The following is an 18,529-nucleotide window of genomic DNA, read 5'->3' as shown; positions in this document are numbered from 1 at the left end:
CTGTGGTAGACTTTTCGAAGTTCAGGCGGCATCGTTGTTTGTGAAGTCAAGAGAATCACCTATTGCCATCGAGAGGGTTAATGGGAATAGATTTAGTACGAAAATATCTGGCCTGCAGTCTGAGATTTGGAGCTTTTAACTATCTGTAAAGAGTTGGTAGATAAGAGATCTACATTTTAGGAAGTACATAATTAAATAGGTGGCTGAAAGCTCGGTCTGTTTTTGTGTCTTTGTGTGCGAACGACGGGGACTTTAACATGGCCCGTATTCTATAATAAAAGAGAGAGGCCGCAGCGTGTGGGTGCTGTTGTTGTAGCAGGTGTATAGGTGGGGCCAACTTGGAGAAAGATAAATATAAGACAGTAATGCAACCTATGAATCTTCACCCTCGTACGATCCTACAGACAGTACCCAGAAAATTCCCAGACTGAAACCAAGGTGTAAGCCCCAAGTCTTCCAAATCATAAACATATAACCATATCTAATATCTGTTCGTTGACAGCGCGATTTTGGACCTGGCATGTCGGCATACTCTTGTGCCGCGACCGACACCTCGACATTGCCAAGCGATATTCAGTGGCGAGCACCAGTGGCATTCTGATTGTAGACATATCGGCCCTGGTGGTACTCTCCAATGCGGGGCGACGGAATTCCAAGAGGTATAAGCTCATGGCAAGCGAAGTCCATGGAATATCGTCCAATTGGGGATTCTTCGAAACCCGCATCCTGGGTCATCTGGATCAAGTGATTTTGTCCGGCCATAGTTTGCTGAATTACGCCATTTATGCCATTGAGGGTTTGGACATTGTGTGGGGTACCGTGGTATCCGTTCGAAGCCGGCTGGCTGGTATAATTGCCGTTTTGGTACAACGCAGCTGAGGGTGAGACACCATTGCTGTTTTCTTCAATGGTGGGCTCGAGCTCATCCGCGACTGCATTTTGTGCAAAGTCAAAGGTTGACGGTGGGTAGTAGCTCGGGTCGGTGGGGTAAGTTCCAGTACGGGTTTCACGCCCCGAAGCGTCAGACTCAGCGGTACCGTGAGATTCGCCCTCGTAAGCCTGTTCACGGGGGTTGGTAGGATCAGAATTTGGATGGCGCCTGGACCGTCTATTTCCATGCTGTCGATCAGCTCGAGTCGGTGAACTGCGAGTAGATATGTGTTGGGAAGCGGATTCGGCTTGGTGCACACTACTAGGACTGCTACTGGAAGCACTTGTAAGCAATCTGAGTAACTGAATCGTCGATGATTGAAAATGGAGGTTCAATACCGGTTTATAGAACCAACCTGGGCTTCTGTCGAGGGAGTGGAGTTATTAGAATTATTAGACATGATGAGATCGCGTGGTGAGATATGTCTAACTAAGGTTGACTTCGAATTGTTTTGGTTCCGTGCTGCGTATCGCATATGGGATGGGTAATAATAATGTGGTGGTTTGAATGGACGAAGGTAGGGCTAAAGTGCTAAAGTATCTAGTTCCTGGAATATGGTATGTGCGGAGTTGGCGTGGATATATAGTAATATTTTAGCGGTAACGATTTCACAGCGAGAGTTGTGACCAATAGTGTGAGTGAAAGCGAGTTGAAGTGTGTCAATGGGAAGCGGATAGGGTTTTTTAAAATGGCGCTGGGCTATCGTAGATATATATTCAACGCCAATGAAGAAGTCCTGGGGCGGCAAGTGCTGGAGATGAGGACCGATTCTATGACCAGCTCATAGTAGCGGTCAAAGGAGGCTTTTATACGGTATCGCCCACTGGGGATGAAGTACGCCCAATCTTCCACCGATAAGGCTAACAAGGCAACCAGACTAGTTGTAAATCACAATTCCGTTCTTGTGTTCCCGTGCCATCAAAAATTAAACATTGCGTTGTTCTGGGCAGTTGAAACAAGGGACCTAGTCCGCTAGGTACTGGGCGGAGCCACTGTACTTGCTATTAAAAAGCTGCTACCACCTGTCGGAGCGCTGTTACTGATAGCATTGCCCCTAGCCCCTCCTCGTCCGCGATGCCACTAGAATCTTGGGGGTTCGTCTTAAGATAGGGGCATCTCCGCACTCCCGCAGTCACACAACCTGACATCTCTTGTTCTACTCGACCCACTTTGGCCATGGTTTCTGGGACGTTTCAGAGAGCGGAAACCCCTCGACAAACAAAAAATTCCAAATGAAAAGGACAATCCGACTACGTGCTTGTCGGTATGCAGAGTAAAGGAGTTCAGCCCCCAATAGAGCAAATTCCACCGAGCTTCCACGCGGGAGACAAGAGCAATCAATGTCAAGGTCAATGCTTCAAGACCTGCCGGCGACATACGGCGTCGAAACTGGGCGGCAAACGACTCACCCCATGGCGCAACGCCCGGCCGAGACTCGATCAGCATGCCCAGGCGATGTGCAGCGACGGTGATGCTAAACCAGGTCACTGGGCTCTAGGCTTAAATGTGAAACGGTTCAAAACGAGCCGCATTTGGGAGGCGCTTTTGCGGGCCAGTTTGTATTTGGAGCCCGGATATTAGACTCGTACTTGTGCTACGCACCCTTTGGGCAGTACATCAACTGGTGCTAGCTGAATGACAATGACGTCCGCTTGCAGACCCGGATGTTCTGGCGCCTTCCACGCGCGGCCAGGCAAGATCTGCGGGATTCTGTACCGGGGCTTTGTGAATGCAGCAGGCCATGGATGGCGGCCGAGGTGAGCCGTGGAACTGGTGGGCGAGGAGGAGGGCGACGTCGACGTTGACATTGACGTTGATGGTGACGGGAGGATATAGTTCGTAATCAATATGCGGTATAGCGTACGTACGAGGACCCCAGGGGTCGCTAGCGGACAATGCAAAATTGCGCAATCATGGATCGTCGCCGAAATCCTCATCTCATTATCTCAGCTATGGCATCTGTTCCCTTACAATTGGCTCTGCGCCTTGCAAAGCATTTCAGTCAACTCTGCCTCGATATTGTTATTGTTACTGCGCTATACGTACCTATGTAGGGCGTAGGCACCGCCTACTATGCTGCTGCGCCTGAACTATACGAATAGGTTGCCTTGGGTCTCATCGGCCCCCAACTCTTCGTCTAGCTTTACCTCTAAAACAACACATAATAATAACAACACAACTCTGCCTCACCCTTCCTCGCGCTCGCGCTCGCGCTCGCCAATACGCCTTGGCCATTAGAATCCCCCTTCAATACGAAGTATAGGGCGCGGAAACCGAGATCCAAGGCGCACGACAGCAGATGATGCCGTACCCTGCTCCTGCATCTGGGCTTGCAGCTCACTGGTAGCACGCCGACAGGCTCTGCAATGTGGCTCTCCCTGAGATCTATACACCGGACCTGTACCACGTGCGAACGGACGGGTTATTGGGTTGCGGTGCTAAGTTCGGATTCAGTGATCGGGGCATCAGCCGTCCATCCATGCAGCATCTGCTCCATTAGAAATAGAAACATCTTGGGTTCTCGAACGGAGTCTGAAATATGATATTGGCTACCTGGGGGCTATGGGCCCTGGGCAACGCATGAGGCGGCCTAGTACACTTCGAGATCCTAAGGAGAACACGCCTCCCCCTAATATCCCAGAGAGAACTAGTCCCCCCCCCCTTGAAATTTGCAGCTGTATCGATGATCAACCCCCGAACAGCGCCTGTCGCCTGAACGACATGTAAGAAGTTTCAAGACGCGTTTTTCACATAGGCGCCCGTAAGTATCTGCTCAAAGCCGTTTGAGGGCACGATACCGGCTGTCACCTTGGGGTGGCCCGATGAAGAAAATCAATTCATTTCTGCCGCATTTAATCTCTACCCGAGTATTCGCGGCATCCATGCTTGTGGAAAGAACCTTCTCCCAAATCTGATCTATCACATACGACCAGTGCTGTCTTAGAATCCGTGTTGTAGCTGTTTCCAACAGTTGGATTCCGGGATCCGGAATTGACACGCTCTTTCCACTAAGAGAAGCCTGCAGCGCTTGGCTCCTCACCAGGCGGAACTATCCTGGGAAGATGCGCTGTCAAAGGCGTTGGGACGGGGAAGCTGGTCGCGATTGTCATATAATCGACAAATTTGTTCTCGGCAAGAAGTCTCTGCAACAAGGTATCTTCATGTAAGGTACCAATGGACTCAAAGCTGGCCATCAATATGCGTGTCTGGCGGCGTCATGGATTGATAATTTCATCATTCTGCAGGGGCTATTGGGCAATTCAGGCCATATCATTCTGCTCCACGGAGGATCAGGACTTCGTGTTAATCTCAAGAGTCATTTTGAACTTTCATCAGTCTGTTAAGCAACAACATGGGTGTAAGGAACGTTAGCCCCGTGTATTCAGCAGGCGAGGGGCCATGATTCGGAAGAGCATTCCCAGGCACCATTGGAAGTGGTGTCGATGAAATCTCGTTTGAGAGTAGCTTCAGATCATGCGCACATGTCATTTCAGCTGCCCCAGGAACAGCAATGGTCTAATGAAGATAGCCTCTGTGTCCTGTTCTGTTACTTGAAAAAGTCGTCGATTAGGGGTGTATACCTCCAGCTCGGCCGTGATAATGGACGCCATCGAAAGTGCCCAACTAGGGTTACATGAGCCTCCTGGTCCACATCATCAGTTATGATCACCAATGCTCGCCGCTGGCCGGAAATGAGCTCAATCAAAATTGATGTTTCAAGCTCCTTCTGCTGTACGAAGTCCGCGTCTTCTTGTCCTCTGGGATGCTTCTAGAACGCTGTAAGTGCTCGCCGCACCACAGTGAAATCAAGTGCGTTTACTCAGGCTTCGGTTGTGACACGGCATTTTGGTACATTGGGATCTCACGTCATCTGCTCGTCTTGGATGGAACAGGCTTGATAAAGCCCCTCGTCTTTGTGGAATAAAATCCCAATCTGATGGCTGCTCAGGCGGCCATATCTGCGGGCCATGCCAACACATCGAACATGACACTCCGTGTTTAGCGGCTACTACCACTTTGCGTAGGAGTCAGCTTGAGGTTGATAGAACATTTCGCAGATGCCCACCCAGGTGCCCGATATTGTGCACTCAATTTTGGGCGGATAGGCTATTTCGCCTAGACTGCTGCTTTTAGTTTGCGGATCTGTTGATGTGCCGACTTGGAAGCATCACGTTATTGCGGAGCCGCCAACTCTTACATATTGCCGATTTTGGCCTAAATCCGTTCGTGCGACTCAGTATATTAGAGTTTAGACGTGCTCCAGAAATGGGTATACATCCCCGGAATTTTGCATATTATTTCCCGAAGGGGTCTTCTGTCTCTCAAGGTGTCTACTACGTCCACGCAACGCGAAGCCAGCCTTGAACACAGTGGACTTTTCAATCTGCCTTCGCCGGTTTATCCGCATAATAATGGCTCCATCGCGAAGCCTTGCTACTCACTGCTAAAGAAGGCTAGAGCAACTGGAGAAAATTTCTTCGTTCTGTTGAAAAGGCCACATCAAGTGGCCGCCGAGGCCCCCAATACTACGTTGCACGGCATTCCAGAACGGCAGACATCGCCCATGCTGTTTCAGATACTTTCTTCCAATACCACTGAAATATTGATAATGGGATGCACGACGTTCGTTTGGGCACAATTCCGCCCAATCCCCTCGCAATAGATGATGACCAGTTTGCCGCGGGACGAGATTCACAAATCTGTCGGTCAAAGGCTGTTCTCGATTTGTCCAAGTTTCAGGAAGAATAAAGCCATTCTGAAACCCCCGCCAGCCCCGCAGGGATATTCATCGCCCTAGGCAAGACGGTGAGTTAACACACATGCCATTTCAAGAGAGTATCTTGTGGAGACACCTGGAGCGACCACAAACCCCGGGCTAGCTACACCGGGACTATCAGATTGAATTGAATGGCAAGAACTCCACTGTAGCTTGAAACAAACAATCCTCGCCTTGTGCCCCGTACTTCCTTGCAGATTCCCTCTCTTCTCAGCCCTGCTGTCAAGATTGCTCAGTCGTGTTACCGGGTGGGCTTACCTACCGACAGACTGTCACAGCAGGCCGCCGCGACTGCACGTCCGGAGTTCTATGCTTCTGCTAGGGGTTTGAATCAACAATTAAGAAAGATCGCCGGAAAGCGTTGACACCATTCTCGGTCGATATGCTAATTTCGCGTGCGTCTCCGGTTCCTCCTTGTAGCGCTTTATCTGAGGTTCAATGGCTGGTACTCTTGCATCTGCCTCTTTGGCACTTGGCTAGATGCGGTCTGGTAGCCAAATCCCCTTGTTATTCTATGCTGTTAGCAGTTAGGCAACTACAAGATTTATTGGAAAGGATCAGGGGACAAGTTTGTCGAAGTTGGACCGCCAGGGTATTGCAGCACTCTTGTGCGATGGAGATTTCACCTTCCACATAAGGGAAGGGAAGGTCTGTGACAGGAGGTATCCCCGAGGACGGGACAGAAACCCGAACGGGTGGTCAGCGCTGCACAACATTTCAATCTCCACTTCCACGTGGCCCGGATCAGCCCCTTTGCCAAGTTGTGCCCCATGGAAGCATCGTGCTAGCCCTACGGGGGCGAATATGCTCTCCCCTAAGTTTTCTTTTTTTCTTGGCATACCAGGCTTTCTTATCATCCAGGCAGAAATATACGCTGGACAAGGTTCCCCTATATTAATTCTAACGGCCCTTTCAGCTGTGGACTTGTTTATGTATTGCATTCAAATGCAGGATTCTATCGATTCATGGTTTAGATCTCACACTATTGGCTACAAATTTTCTAGTTATCTACGAGGATCAAGATAGCTGAGCATCTTGTGCTAGAGCGGTTAACTCCGTATTTACCCAGGTCCCGAGGCAACCATTGGGCCTGTATTGCGTAAGGCGAAACAAGGCAACAAAGAGCATGACACTGCCTTGTTGTGTCGGCAGTTAGGGTAGCTCGTAATTTACCCACAAGTACACTTTTCATATTTGAAAATTCCCGCAACGCGCGATATCCGAGGGGTCTAGTGACACTGCTGCATCACACTAAGACGCCCGTCTCAAGGTGCCACTAGCTCTGACATCTTCGGAGACGAAGCGTCGACTGGACTTATCCCACACATCCGAACTACTATCCTCACCAAGCTCTGAGTATGCACCAGGTGGAATGAAGCGATGTAGTAGGCATGGTCATCATCCGGGAGAGTTCTTCCCCCCCTTCACACCCGAATACGACCAGGGGAATTATTGATTTCATCAGCAAAAGGCGGCCGAACGATATCTAAATAGTAGCGGTGAGTATCGCCCCAAGTACGTCATGGAAGCTGGCGGCTTCAATGGCGGACACGCAAGATGCAAACGATCCCATCATACTTTCTTATGGACGGACAACATTAACGAATAAGTAGGATACAGCATATTGTAAGTCAATAAAGAGTAGGACCTAAAATTCCAACCCCCCTTTACAAACTCCTAGCATTTCAAGCTCTTCTTTCGAAAACCACAAAACCGACTACAATACAAACTCTTGCAACCCCCTAATGGAATCAAACCGCTACCTAAATACCCCGGTGTATAATATCTTTACTCCTACGACTATGCAACAACATACGATGCCTAACACTGAGGGCTACCATATTAATCGGTTCATTTTCGGATCACATATATGCGCTATTGCCAAATGGTGTCCAAGAGAAAGACAATTTGAATAGGCATATTTGGAATGATCATGAAGTCAAGGGTTTGGGCTCCATAGCTGGGAACATAGGTAGCTTGATGGTAAGATTTATACTTTTCTTCGAATATTTGAAATTTCTTTTGATTATATATTTGCCAGAAGGGCCTATCAAAAGCGCTTTTATTCCCTTGAAGAATGAAGCCCGCCAAACACCAAGTAGTGATGGGGAACAGAGGTCTGGGAATAAGATTGATGGGCTTACTACTAGGCAACCAGCTCCAAATTTGCATTTTGAGCTTATTTCAGCCCGCACTCGCTCAGAATGTATGCGGGTGCTCAGGGAATGGTGATCAACCGAGTGGTTTGGATTTCTGCGCATCCCCTTATCCCGGATAGAGGCAAACGTCAGTTATAGTTTGCCTCGCGTTCTACCTGCCTGAGGTGGACTTCTTTCTTTCTTGTTTCGAATATGATTCTGCCATTACGAGCTTCCATCCTCCAAAAGTCTCTACAAACTGCTCAAGCGAAGCATCTCATTCTGCATTTATAAATTGAATATTAATGAATAACTCATCTGATACGAAATACTTCATATGAACGATGGCGGTGTCGTTCGCTGCGCTGCGGTGTCATAGTTGATGGAATCTTCAAGAAGGAATCTATATGTGACGGAATTTTCTTCTAGCTAGGTTATCGGGACCTATATGCTGCTATACATACCCGCTAAGGTACCGTGTAGTGTCCACACCGTACTCTTGAGTTTGATTCGCCCCAAATTCGATGAAAGTCATCAAGGTTTATCATCCTTACCACATCGGAAGAGAACTACGGTTGAGTTGGGCCGATCCTGCCTGGCAGCATAAAATCTGTTGCATGCATGTAACATTGTTGGCAGGTTTTGATCGGGGTACTCATACGAACGATGAATGTGAGGGGAAGTCACGCCAGCAACGACTAATTCAAGCCTGGACCTTATGGAATTAGATCATAGTCGAAGGCTGTCTTGCACATATAGTGGAAAGGGAGATTGAATGAGGTTTACCGTCCGCCAACCCTGAGGATTGTCAACCAACCAAAAAGTCCATATCGTATCGCAGGACCACTATCTAAAACACCGCACTTCCCCTCTAGCTTATGGCCTCGCTTCGCGATGGTCAATATCTCTCTGCCTTTCTTATTATTACAACCGATCAACTAATTCTCTATATATTTATATCTAATACGAACCATATATGTGGTGGTTAACGGATCGGGATTGCCTACTTCATTATTAAGGTCGTCGAGTTTACCCATGCGTTGCAGCTGCCATGCACGTCATGTCCTTTACTCACTGCCAGCATGTCTATAGGCTGGGTCGTGAGTCATGACTATTATATTAGCTTCGAAGCCCTTGCCCATGCTTTCGGTGTATTGGGTTGCTTATATGTACTCGGTTCCCACCCTCGTCCTCTCCTTCCAGCGAGAGAATGAGGCATCGGATTATTGTATTTTTAACCAGAGAATATTGAGCTTCGAGTTCGATTTCCAACTTCAGCACCACTCAAACTCAACGCTGAGCAAGACACACTACATAGATACTGAAAAGCCAAAGATATGTTCCGGTAACAACATGTCGAGAAGCTCAATCCAAGGGGTTGGTTTTGGGGGACCAAGGAACCATCTCCAATTACGATTTCCACCCGGGCTTGGGAACACATCGTGAGTGGGCACTGGGCCAAGATACGTTTCATGTTAAAACTCCATGGTCAAATACACGATCAGGAGGTGCCCGACCTCGACGAACTGGCCTACAGTGATTTCTCGTCCTACGTTCCCACATGCGCTATTGTTAGAATATGGGAGTTATGGGAGTTCCCCTGGCCGGCTGGTCAAGCCACTTAGGCACCCCACTTGGCATTTCTCCACCACAAAGGAGAAATGAGATATGTGTACTCGCGATGAGCCGAATACACGGATATCATCGCATCCCATACTAATTAGTATGGCACATGATGACGGAGGCCCTGGGAAGCCATTCGGATACCATCGGTATTATTTCCTTGAGTCACCTGATTGATCACCTGACCCCATACATTCATTTGCCTATATATGTGAGGCTTTCACCCCATAGTATTAGGATTTTTAATCAATTCAATTACCCCATTCCATGACCCATTCTGACCAATCAATTACCTGTATTAAGTGTACCAATTTGGGTCCCATTAATCAACAGCTATTCTTGATGGACTACTCAAGCTAGCTGCAGATGACTGGCGTGGCAACGTTGAGATAGACTTCAATTGCCCAGCTCCCGACTGACCAACGCTTTCATAGTACGTCGATCTCTTCAACTTCATCTGAAACATCGAGAAGAAAGAATGGCGGGACTGCCTGCCAACAATCAAATTAACAATAACAACAATATCGCAATTCAAAACACTTCTTGGAATGACAGCAGTCTTGCAAATGACACTATATAGCATCTCTCGGATTCTTGCACAGAGGTATCCTTCTCCTTCGCAAGGTTTATTATGAAGTTTGCAAGTTGTCCCTCTACTATATCTACTCTAAGATTAGTTTGTTTGTTTTGATCTCTGTCAACCCCCATATTTGTGGCTGGTGGCCCCCTGGACTCGGAACTCAGTTGTTCCGTCCCGAGCGTTGCGCCATTAGTCCTGCCCCTGTACATTAGGTAACCAGGCACCCTCGGACACTACGAGTTTCACATCAAGGTTCTCTCTGTCCTCCAACTAAAAATTGCTGGCTTCATCAAGCAGTTAATATTAATTTATGGCATTTGGTCTAACATACAAACAGGCACCCATTATTTTCAGATCACCTTGTTGGTATTGGTTTTACAATATAAGCGATTTACCCAGCCCTTGACGGAGTTGGCCACAGCTGCTGGGCAGCCTCACGCGCTCTTGATTGATCTAACGCTGCTCGAGCTAGTTCAAGGAACATCCAGAATAGCGTTACTGATCTGGTTTGCATCAATCATCTACTTGGGTTCGGAGTTGGCTCAGTCATATACTATACAAGTCCCGTGACGCTTTCGGTCATGGGTTTCATGAATCTGCAGTCTCTCTCTTCGGTCGAAGGACTGGTGCCATGGGCCCTGTTACTCGCGATTCCATTATTTGCTACTTGGTGGTGGGTAGATTACCGGTGGAGGATCGCAGATGGCGAGCCTCCACTTGTGCCATATAGAATTCCTTGGTTAGGTCACGGGTTATCGTTTATGAAAGATATCAATGGCTTCACGGAATGGGTCAGGTGAGCTACCTATGCTTTTTCTTAGTAACTATCAAATTATACAATAAAATGCTGATTGAAACCAAGGACAATACACCCCTCAAGCCCAGCAGCCACTGTCCAAATAGCCGGCCAGCATCTATACTTAATCTTCGACAGCAAGCTCGCCAGTCAAATTTACCGGCGCTCGCAAACGTTCATCTTTGATCCATTCTTCCTACAAACCTCGGGTATTCTGGGAGCTTCAAAGAACGATATGGAAATCCTGGAAATGGGCGCTCAAGTTGTGTCTAAAAAGACTAACGCCAAAGATGACGGGAGACGTGTGATTCATGACCTGCACAAAATGACACCCCAATATCTCAGTGGAGATTCGCTAGACAAGCTAACTACGATGTTCATGGATATCCTTAATGATGATATTGATAAGAAATTCCCGGCCGATCAAGAATCTAGCTTTGAGTGGCAGACTCTGGACTTGTGTGAGTATATCAAACAAGTCTGGTCACATGCATCTATCACTGCCCTGTTTGGAACCCATATTTACGAAATTTGGCCTGATATCGATACATGGCTCTGGGAATTCGACAAGCATTTCCAGTCTCTCTTTACTCAGATGCCGAGATTTGTGATTCCAAAGGCGTATGCTTTGTTAGACAGGGGCCAGGAGCTGAGTGAGAAGTGGGAGGCTGACGCGTTGCAAGCCGAGAAGGACGGAAAGATTGAGGGAGATCCTGATTGGGATCCTTATTGGGGACTGCGATTTGTGCGCTTGCGAAATGAACTGCTGAGGAGGGATGGGCTTGAGACCAAGCTCCGCGCTGGGAACCATGTTGTTTTTATTTGGGGAGTAAGACTTCCCTCCATTTCGTCACTTCCCTTCTCCACCAGATGAGATGATGTATGTATACTGACAAGATCCCAGCTAAACGCAAACGCCATCCCCATCGTAATGCAAGTCATGATACAAGCTGTTCTCTCGCCAACTCTTCTTAAGACCCTAGTCACCGAAGTGTCATCCTGCGTTAAAGATCCAACTCTAGGGAATCTCGATATTAGAAAGGTTACCACATCACCACGATTCAAATCAGTATATCTCGAAGCACTCCGCTGGGCAACCGCATCTCCCTCTCCACGTGTTGTCCGGGAAGATGTCCAGCTCGGGCCATACCTTCTCAAAAAAGGTAATATGGCAATCGTCCATTCACGCACGCTCCAAACGGACGAAGAAGCCTGGCTCGTCGAAGGAAAACCCGAATCTCACCCCTCGAAATTCTGGGCCGAGCGATTTCTAGACGACGGAGGTGATGATAAAAGCGAAGCTCTCCGTGTAGAAGAGAACGCCGAAGCGGAAACTAATTATGCCGCCGACGTAATCACACACCCCACTCCAAGGCCCACTCGTCTATCCAAGAATAAAGCCGTGGAGCCTGTTTCAGGGCCGAAATCTAAGGATATGCAGAAACGGATGTTGGCTCTAAGGCCATTTGGTGGCGGCACCACGCTTTGCCCCGGAAGGCATTTTGCTACGAACGAGATTATGGGGGGATTGGCAGCACTGATGTTGAAGTTGGAAATTGAGGTTGATGAGAAGGAACTTGCAAAGAGGGGTGTGCCTGAGCCGGATCTTTCGAAGCAGGGCGGCTTGTTCCCCGATAGGGGCTTGATGGTTAGGATGAGAAGGAGGGAACGATGAACTCTCCTACCATTGGAAATTGAAGGGTTGGAGAGGAGGGATTAATAGTATTTTGCGCCGTATATAATTGTACTTGGATGAGACCCTGATAATGACACCATCTCTAGAGTTATATATTCATACCTTACGAGTTGTATTCCCGCCTCAAGGGTTATCTCGATCATCATCAAGACCTTACCTCCCAATGCCCCAACCACCTACTTTTCACCTCCCGCCCCTCCAATCCCCTAGCCCTGACAAACATCTCCTCCCCGGGCATCAGATCCAAACAGTTATCCTCCCAAACCGCATCCTCCCCATCGTCATACGCGATATATAACACTACCCCCTCCACTGGATAATTCGCTCCCAGCTTGACAAATGTATCCCACTCAGACGCACCATCGCGTAGTTCCTGTACTTCAATATCAACTCTCGTATCCTTTCTCCAAGTCAAATATCGAAATGGTTCCGGCCAATTCACGATCCTAGCCTCCACCTGCCCCGTAATGGGGATCAAGCAAACTAGCACACAGAACAATGAGACTATCTTCTGTCACGCTGCCAGGATTCTCGATTCGCCCTAGCTCTGTATTGCGGTTCGCTCCTAACAGCACCTCTTGATTCTCCTGAGGATAGTCTAAATATTCGCGTGTGAACATGTCATACGCTCTAATCCTCAACACAAATTTCACTTCCTTCACCGTAGAATTGTGCGCAAAGATGTCAAAACTAGGGATGTACGTATCGCGTGGCCTATCATCGTCCACCCAACGTGAGGGGGGAGACCGTTGGATACCAATGCTGTAAGGAAGAAAGCAGCGGCGGATCGTATAGAAGGAGGGCTTGGGACGGAGGAAGTAGTCGATGATGGACCATGAGGTGCACGGGTATACATCATTCAGCTATTTTGGCGGGTTCGATTAGTCTCTTTCTTTCGTCCATGTTCTATTTTTGGATCTAAGATGCAGGTTTAAAAGGGAGAAATGGATGAACCTACCTGCCAGATAATCAATCCTGCGCACTCCTCCATCCCTTTACCTCCAAACAACCTCTTCCAGCCACTCAATGCATACCCAAGTGCTTCACTTTGCATCAGCTGACTCACATATGCAAAAACCTCTAAGTCCATGCTATACCTGAAATTCTCCGCTAGGTACCTTACAATGCGCGTTTCCGAGCCGTGGCCTTTATTATGGCAATCTATGACTTTGGACTGTGGATGGCGGTCGCGTTGGTCTGGAGCGAAGTGGTTGATGGTTCGCATATCGGGAAAGCCATGCATGCCAAACTCGGAGACCAAGCGCCCTGAGAGGGAGGCGTAATCTTGGTAGGATCGTGATTTGCCATGCCATACTATGGGCATATGGGATTAGAAAGAACCAAAGGAGAGGATGAAATATTGAGGAAGAAGAAGGGTGCCCTTACCGTCCCATTGATGGATATCTCCCACTGTTGGATCATTTGCCTTTTCTTTGCCGCCCCAGGGTGAGTTCGGCCAATATTGAATATCAGGACAAAGTTCTTCGACCATCTTTGGGATGATATCAAGATATATCTTCCTTTGAGGAAAATCAGTATCCTCAAATGGTCCTACAGTATCAGTATGATCGTAGTGTTTCCTATCGTGCATTAGCACCGCCCTCTTCGTTTGACCGAACTAAAACCAACTTTTTCATCCACAACCCCGGCAAAGCCTCCCCATCCTCATCCGCCAACATAAAATCTTCATTCCCCCCACAAATCACGGCCAAGCTTGCTCTATTCCTCACCCTCACCGTCTGGGCCCTAACCTCCTTCCGCACATTCTCCAGGAACCCCTCGTGCACGGGGAAATCTCCGCAGGCGAAAGCATAATCATGCCAGACCAGCAAGCCAAGTTCATCACAAGCATCGAAGAAGTCTTCCGATTCGTAGATGCCGCCGCCCCAGACGCGGATCATGTTGAGATTTGCCCGTTTTGCCATGCGGAGGATGGAGAAGTAGCGGGAGCGTGTTAGTCGGGGGAGAAAATTGTCGGCGGGCACCCAGTTTGCGCCTTGGATGAAGGTGGAGTGGTTGTTGATGGAGAATAGAAATGTTGTACCTGGAGCAGAGGCTAGGGGGCGCTGGATTAGAGCTATGGTGCGGATTCCGAATTTGGTGGATTTATTGTCTAGTGTTTGAGAGTTGGTGGTGTTGAGGAGGGTGACATTCGCTGTATATAGGCTTTGAAGGCCGAGGCCGTTGGGCCACCCTGGGTTTGGATTTTGAATTGAGATTTTGCATTCTGAAGTTGATGAATGTCTCATTTCTAGTTGATGTTTGGCAACAATCTTTCCCACGGTATCAACAATTCCGACCTCAAGTCTCATTCCTGATTGCAAAGATGTAGATAGGTTTGTCACAACGCAAATCTCAGCTGAGGCATGATCTTCAGCCAGTGTTGTGGTGACGTGGAGATCTTCAATGCGGACATTATAATGTTCCAAAAATATTGGAAGATAAGGGCCACATGTAACCATATTAGGCCCCCAATCTCAACCCCAGTGATACTTGCACTCCAGTTAGCATCGGCTTCAAACCGGTACGTGAGGAATTACCTACCTGAGCCTTCCGGACATACATCCTCCTCGGATCCCTCATCAAACTCTCTTTAACTCCATGCTTGATTTCCAATTCTGTCCCTTTCTTCAACGCGCTCTCAAACAATATTGTCATTTCATTCTGGAGAGTTTCCCTAGCGGGATTCAAAATATGCTTAACGTCCACCCGCTGGGGTAAAAACATATCCTCATTCTTCAAAATAACGGTTCCATTCAACATCACCGTGGCAAAGGTATCGAGGCCTTCAAATACCATTTCCATAACCTTTGATTCCTCCCTCGAATATTTCATTCCGGGAGTGGGGAATCGACATCGATATTCCCAATCACATTCCCCCACCCATTGCACGAGCCGTTCATTTTCGCCGATGTTGGGATCCGGAATTTTGCTGGTGGTGAGGAGTTCGAGATGGATTACTGAGGGGAAGTGATAGGCTGGTGACCAGCTGGTTAGAGACGAGTCCGCGGGAATGGATTTGCAGCGGTCGGGGTTTGAGAGCTTGCATTCCCAGTTCGAGGATAGGAGGATTTGTGTTTTGGACATGGTTTGGGAATATAACTGGAGCTGAAAATCAAATTGATTGTTTGGGAGGAAGAGATATGCTGCTGCGACTGGAATGAAATGAGGAGTACCGGAGTTGGGATAAGGAAATTTGTTCCGTTAGAAAAAAGAGATCTTGAAGTGAAAACAGCTTTCAAAAGGTAAGCTCAGATGCGAACGCATCCATTCTAGTGATCGGACTTTTGTGTTTCGAGTTGATGTTTACATCTGTTGGAGCTCGATAATTATAACCCAGCTTCTTCATTTGGTTCAAGATGTCGGAACGGCACTCGCCGTTCCCGATTCAATCAATATGCACGTGGTTCTTCACGTTGAACGAGCATGGGGTTGATTGCTTTTTATGTTATTTTTGTTTTATTCCCCCCTTCCCCCCAGATTAGCCTTGCATATTAACAATCCTAAGGTGCTACTGCTATGAGAACCCCTTAGTAAGTCCGAATCCGTCTCCAATCTATTCACCAAACCCTCAATACATGAAGGATAATCCAAGTGCAGCCGTAGATATGAACGGAGAACAGTGCGGTATTATACACGAGAAGCTATTCACTTTTGAAAGATCATTTCACTCATAAAACTCTTGAAGAGCGCGCTTTTTCTCATCTCCTTCGAACGGCAACATCCAGACAACTCAGCACCTGTAATAGTTAGCATGACGCTGCAAAGTATCATTTTATAACATACCTTTTCGGCAATTGCACCTTGGTTGACAAGATGTTTGCTGATGCCCTTGACTAATTCCATTTGCTCTTCTGGGGTAAGTCCCGTGATAGCCGTCTCGATGACGCCTCCAAGAGAGACTTTATGCATGGCAATGAAGCTATGATAGTACATATATGCGAAGAGGCCCATAATGAACTGGCAATCCATGCGGTCGGTGATGCCACCATGGCCGGGAATGGAGTCTCCGAAATCCTTGATCTTGAAAGTTCGCTTGAGGCCAGAGGCAAAGAAGCCGCCAAATGGCGCGATGAGGGAGGCGAAGGTAGCGAACATGAAAATATGGAATTGCATGGGCGCCATTTCGAATGATTTGATAAATGGGAACCATATCGGTAGCTGATACGTGTGGGGCACGAAAACGGGGTTCGGTGTACACTCTAGACCAGTGAAGATATTCGCACCAAGATCCTGACAAAATCAGCACGAGTTGTTAATGAGGGAAGAAGCTGCTTACATTGACGGGGCAAATGAAGTACTTGTACCGCATCAGAATATTGGTCAAGCCGAACCCGAATATAAGCGTAAAAATCCATGCACCAAAGAACCCTTCCACGGTCTTTTTCGGGGACAGCTTTATTAGTTGTGTTTTCCCGAACGTTATACCAACAATGTAGGCGAATATGTCGTTGGAGACAACGAGGCAGACTGGGAGGAAGAACCAGATCATGCCCTCAAACACATTGTTCATAATAAAATGGGCCTGGACAACAATGAGGTATAGGGCCATGTGGGTCCATGCGAATTGCGTAAATTGGAAACGGTAATGCCCTGCTTGTAAGGATGCAACGAAGAACACAAAGCCTGTCACTAGTTAGCACTCTGATATGTTCCGTAATGGACAACGCGGCCTTACCAATGACATACAGCATAAAGCTGAGAAACCGGTGGTGGGTCGCAAATGGCGAAAGCACCTTGTCAACCAACACAATGTGCTTGAAATAATAAATGACGCTCTCGCCGTAGAGGAAGTACATGGTTGTTGCCAAAAAGTACCAATTCAGGGACTTGGTAAACCGTAATCTTCGGGCACGACTGGGCACATTGGCTATCGCAATCACCTCCTTGAAGGATATGATCTGTATGGCGGTAACGATAATGATGATGTAGATGTGTCCCATAAACATGGCCGCGAAAAAACCGCCGATCATAACAAAGGTCCATAGCATTCGTGTCATGAAGGTCTGCTTCTTCTTCTCGTACTCGGAGGGTTGATTTCGAGCCTGGGCGCAACAAGTTAGCAAAACTCCTGAACTCGAAATATGAACCTTGGTTTTCGGACGTACTTCTGCCGCAGAGCCATTCTGCTTTCCTAGCCGCGGAGAGCCTGGTTCTGATGCGGCTTCACTGATGTCTGAGAAGCTGCTCCGCCGGCCGCCGTCTAGGCTCGTACTTGAACCATTCCGGTGATTGAATTTGACTCCGCGCCGGGGTTTCGCCATTGCAACGGTTTTCCAGTTCTCTGTATGCGACCGGGACAAAAGCGTGGGAATCCCTTCGTGTCCAGTGTTGGTGCCGATCACTTGTACTTGGAGGCTTTTGGAAACGGGGAAAGAGCCCAGGCTGCTTACAGTACGAGTACTGCGTATGCGTATATACGAGTACCCCTCAGCGCGCCGGCATCAGGATAGATAGAAGAGACGCGACGGACGGTGAATATGCGCACTTTGAGGACGAAGGCAAGAGAATGGGGGTGACTGAAGGGGAAGAGAAGCGGTTGAGTCTTGCGGACGTGGTTGAGGCCCAATTTGTGCGGCGCAAAGCTTGATAAGTCTTGGCTGGCGCTGGTGTTTCCGCTGACGTATAGGAGTAGCCTTGCCGGTGTTCGAGTCCCAGTTAATAATGCGCTGGACGGAGTACTGCGTGATATCAGGTAGGTATAGGTAAGGTAAGCTACATATAGCCTATAGCCGCCTAGGTGCAATGCAGTTAGCTATACGTGCCTAGGGGCCTCGTTTCTCTGCAAGCGTATGTATGCCAGGCCCTGCCAATTTCTTCGTTGGCTTGTGAAAGTCTCCTGGACTGCTGGTAAGGGCTGCAAACAGAGCAGGAATTTCCCTACCTACCTACTTGAGCTAGATAAACTTTATAAAGCTCGCACTATCTCTAAGTGGCGCTTTCTCCGTGCCTAAAAAGTACGCCGCTGTTATTATTATAATCATAACG

The 18,529-nt window shown here is 48.0% G+C and overlaps 4 protein-coding genes across 4 annotated transcripts; 1 reads left to right on the top strand and 3 right to left on the bottom strand.

Annotated features, from left to right (window-relative positions):
* Positions 1-573: 573 nt before the first annotated feature.
* BP5553_10697 (uncharacterized protein) lies at positions 574-1,331 on the bottom strand (the record flags this gene model as incomplete). Its single annotated transcript, XM_032019320.1, has 2 exons — positions 574-1,233; positions 1,287-1,331. 2 exons carry the CDS (start codon positions 1,329-1,331, stop codon positions 574-576), a joined length of 705 nt encoding a protein of 234 aa, XP_031864532.1.
* Positions 1,332-10,630: 9,299 nt separating this feature from the next.
* On the top strand, positions 10,631-12,520 carry BP5553_10696 (Cytochrome P450; the record flags this gene model as incomplete). Its single annotated transcript, XM_032019319.1, has 3 exons — positions 10,631-10,845; positions 10,912-11,674; positions 11,750-12,520. The coding sequence occupies 3 exons, from the start codon at positions 10,631-10,633 to the stop codon at positions 12,518-12,520; spliced, it is 1,749 nt and encodes a 582-aa protein (XP_031864531.1).
* A 467-nt stretch (positions 12,521-12,987) lies between these two features.
* On the bottom strand, positions 12,988-15,628 carry BP5553_10695 (uncharacterized protein; the record flags this gene model as incomplete). The annotated part of the gene is made up of 5 exons (XM_032019318.1): positions 12,988-13,404; positions 13,500-13,855; positions 13,928-14,121; positions 14,171-14,942; positions 15,082-15,628. The coding sequence occupies 5 exons, from the start codon at positions 15,626-15,628 to the stop codon at positions 12,988-12,990; spliced, it is 2,286 nt and encodes a 761-aa protein (XP_031864530.1).
* A 614-nt stretch (positions 15,629-16,242) lies between these two features.
* Positions 16,243-17,805, bottom strand: BP5553_10694 (putative CDS1-CDP-diacylglycerol synthase; the record flags this gene model as incomplete). Its single annotated transcript, XM_032019317.1, has 5 exons — positions 16,243-16,281; positions 16,328-16,774; positions 16,821-17,167; positions 17,220-17,586; positions 17,650-17,805. 5 exons carry the CDS (start codon positions 17,803-17,805, stop codon positions 16,243-16,245), a joined length of 1,356 nt encoding a protein of 451 aa, XP_031864529.1.
* Positions 17,806-18,529: the final 724 nt, after the last annotated feature.

This window comes from Venustampulla echinocandica (genome assembly GCF_003357145.1).
Source record: "Venustampulla echinocandica strain BP 5553 chromosome Unknown scaffold_18, whole genome shotgun sequence".
Lineage (NCBI taxonomy): Eukaryota > Fungi > Ascomycota > Leotiomycetes > Helotiales > Pleuroascaceae > Venustampulla > Venustampulla echinocandica.
The sequence above is the reverse complement of the archived record's forward strand: the minus strand, read 5'-3'. Positions and strand labels throughout refer to the sequence as shown.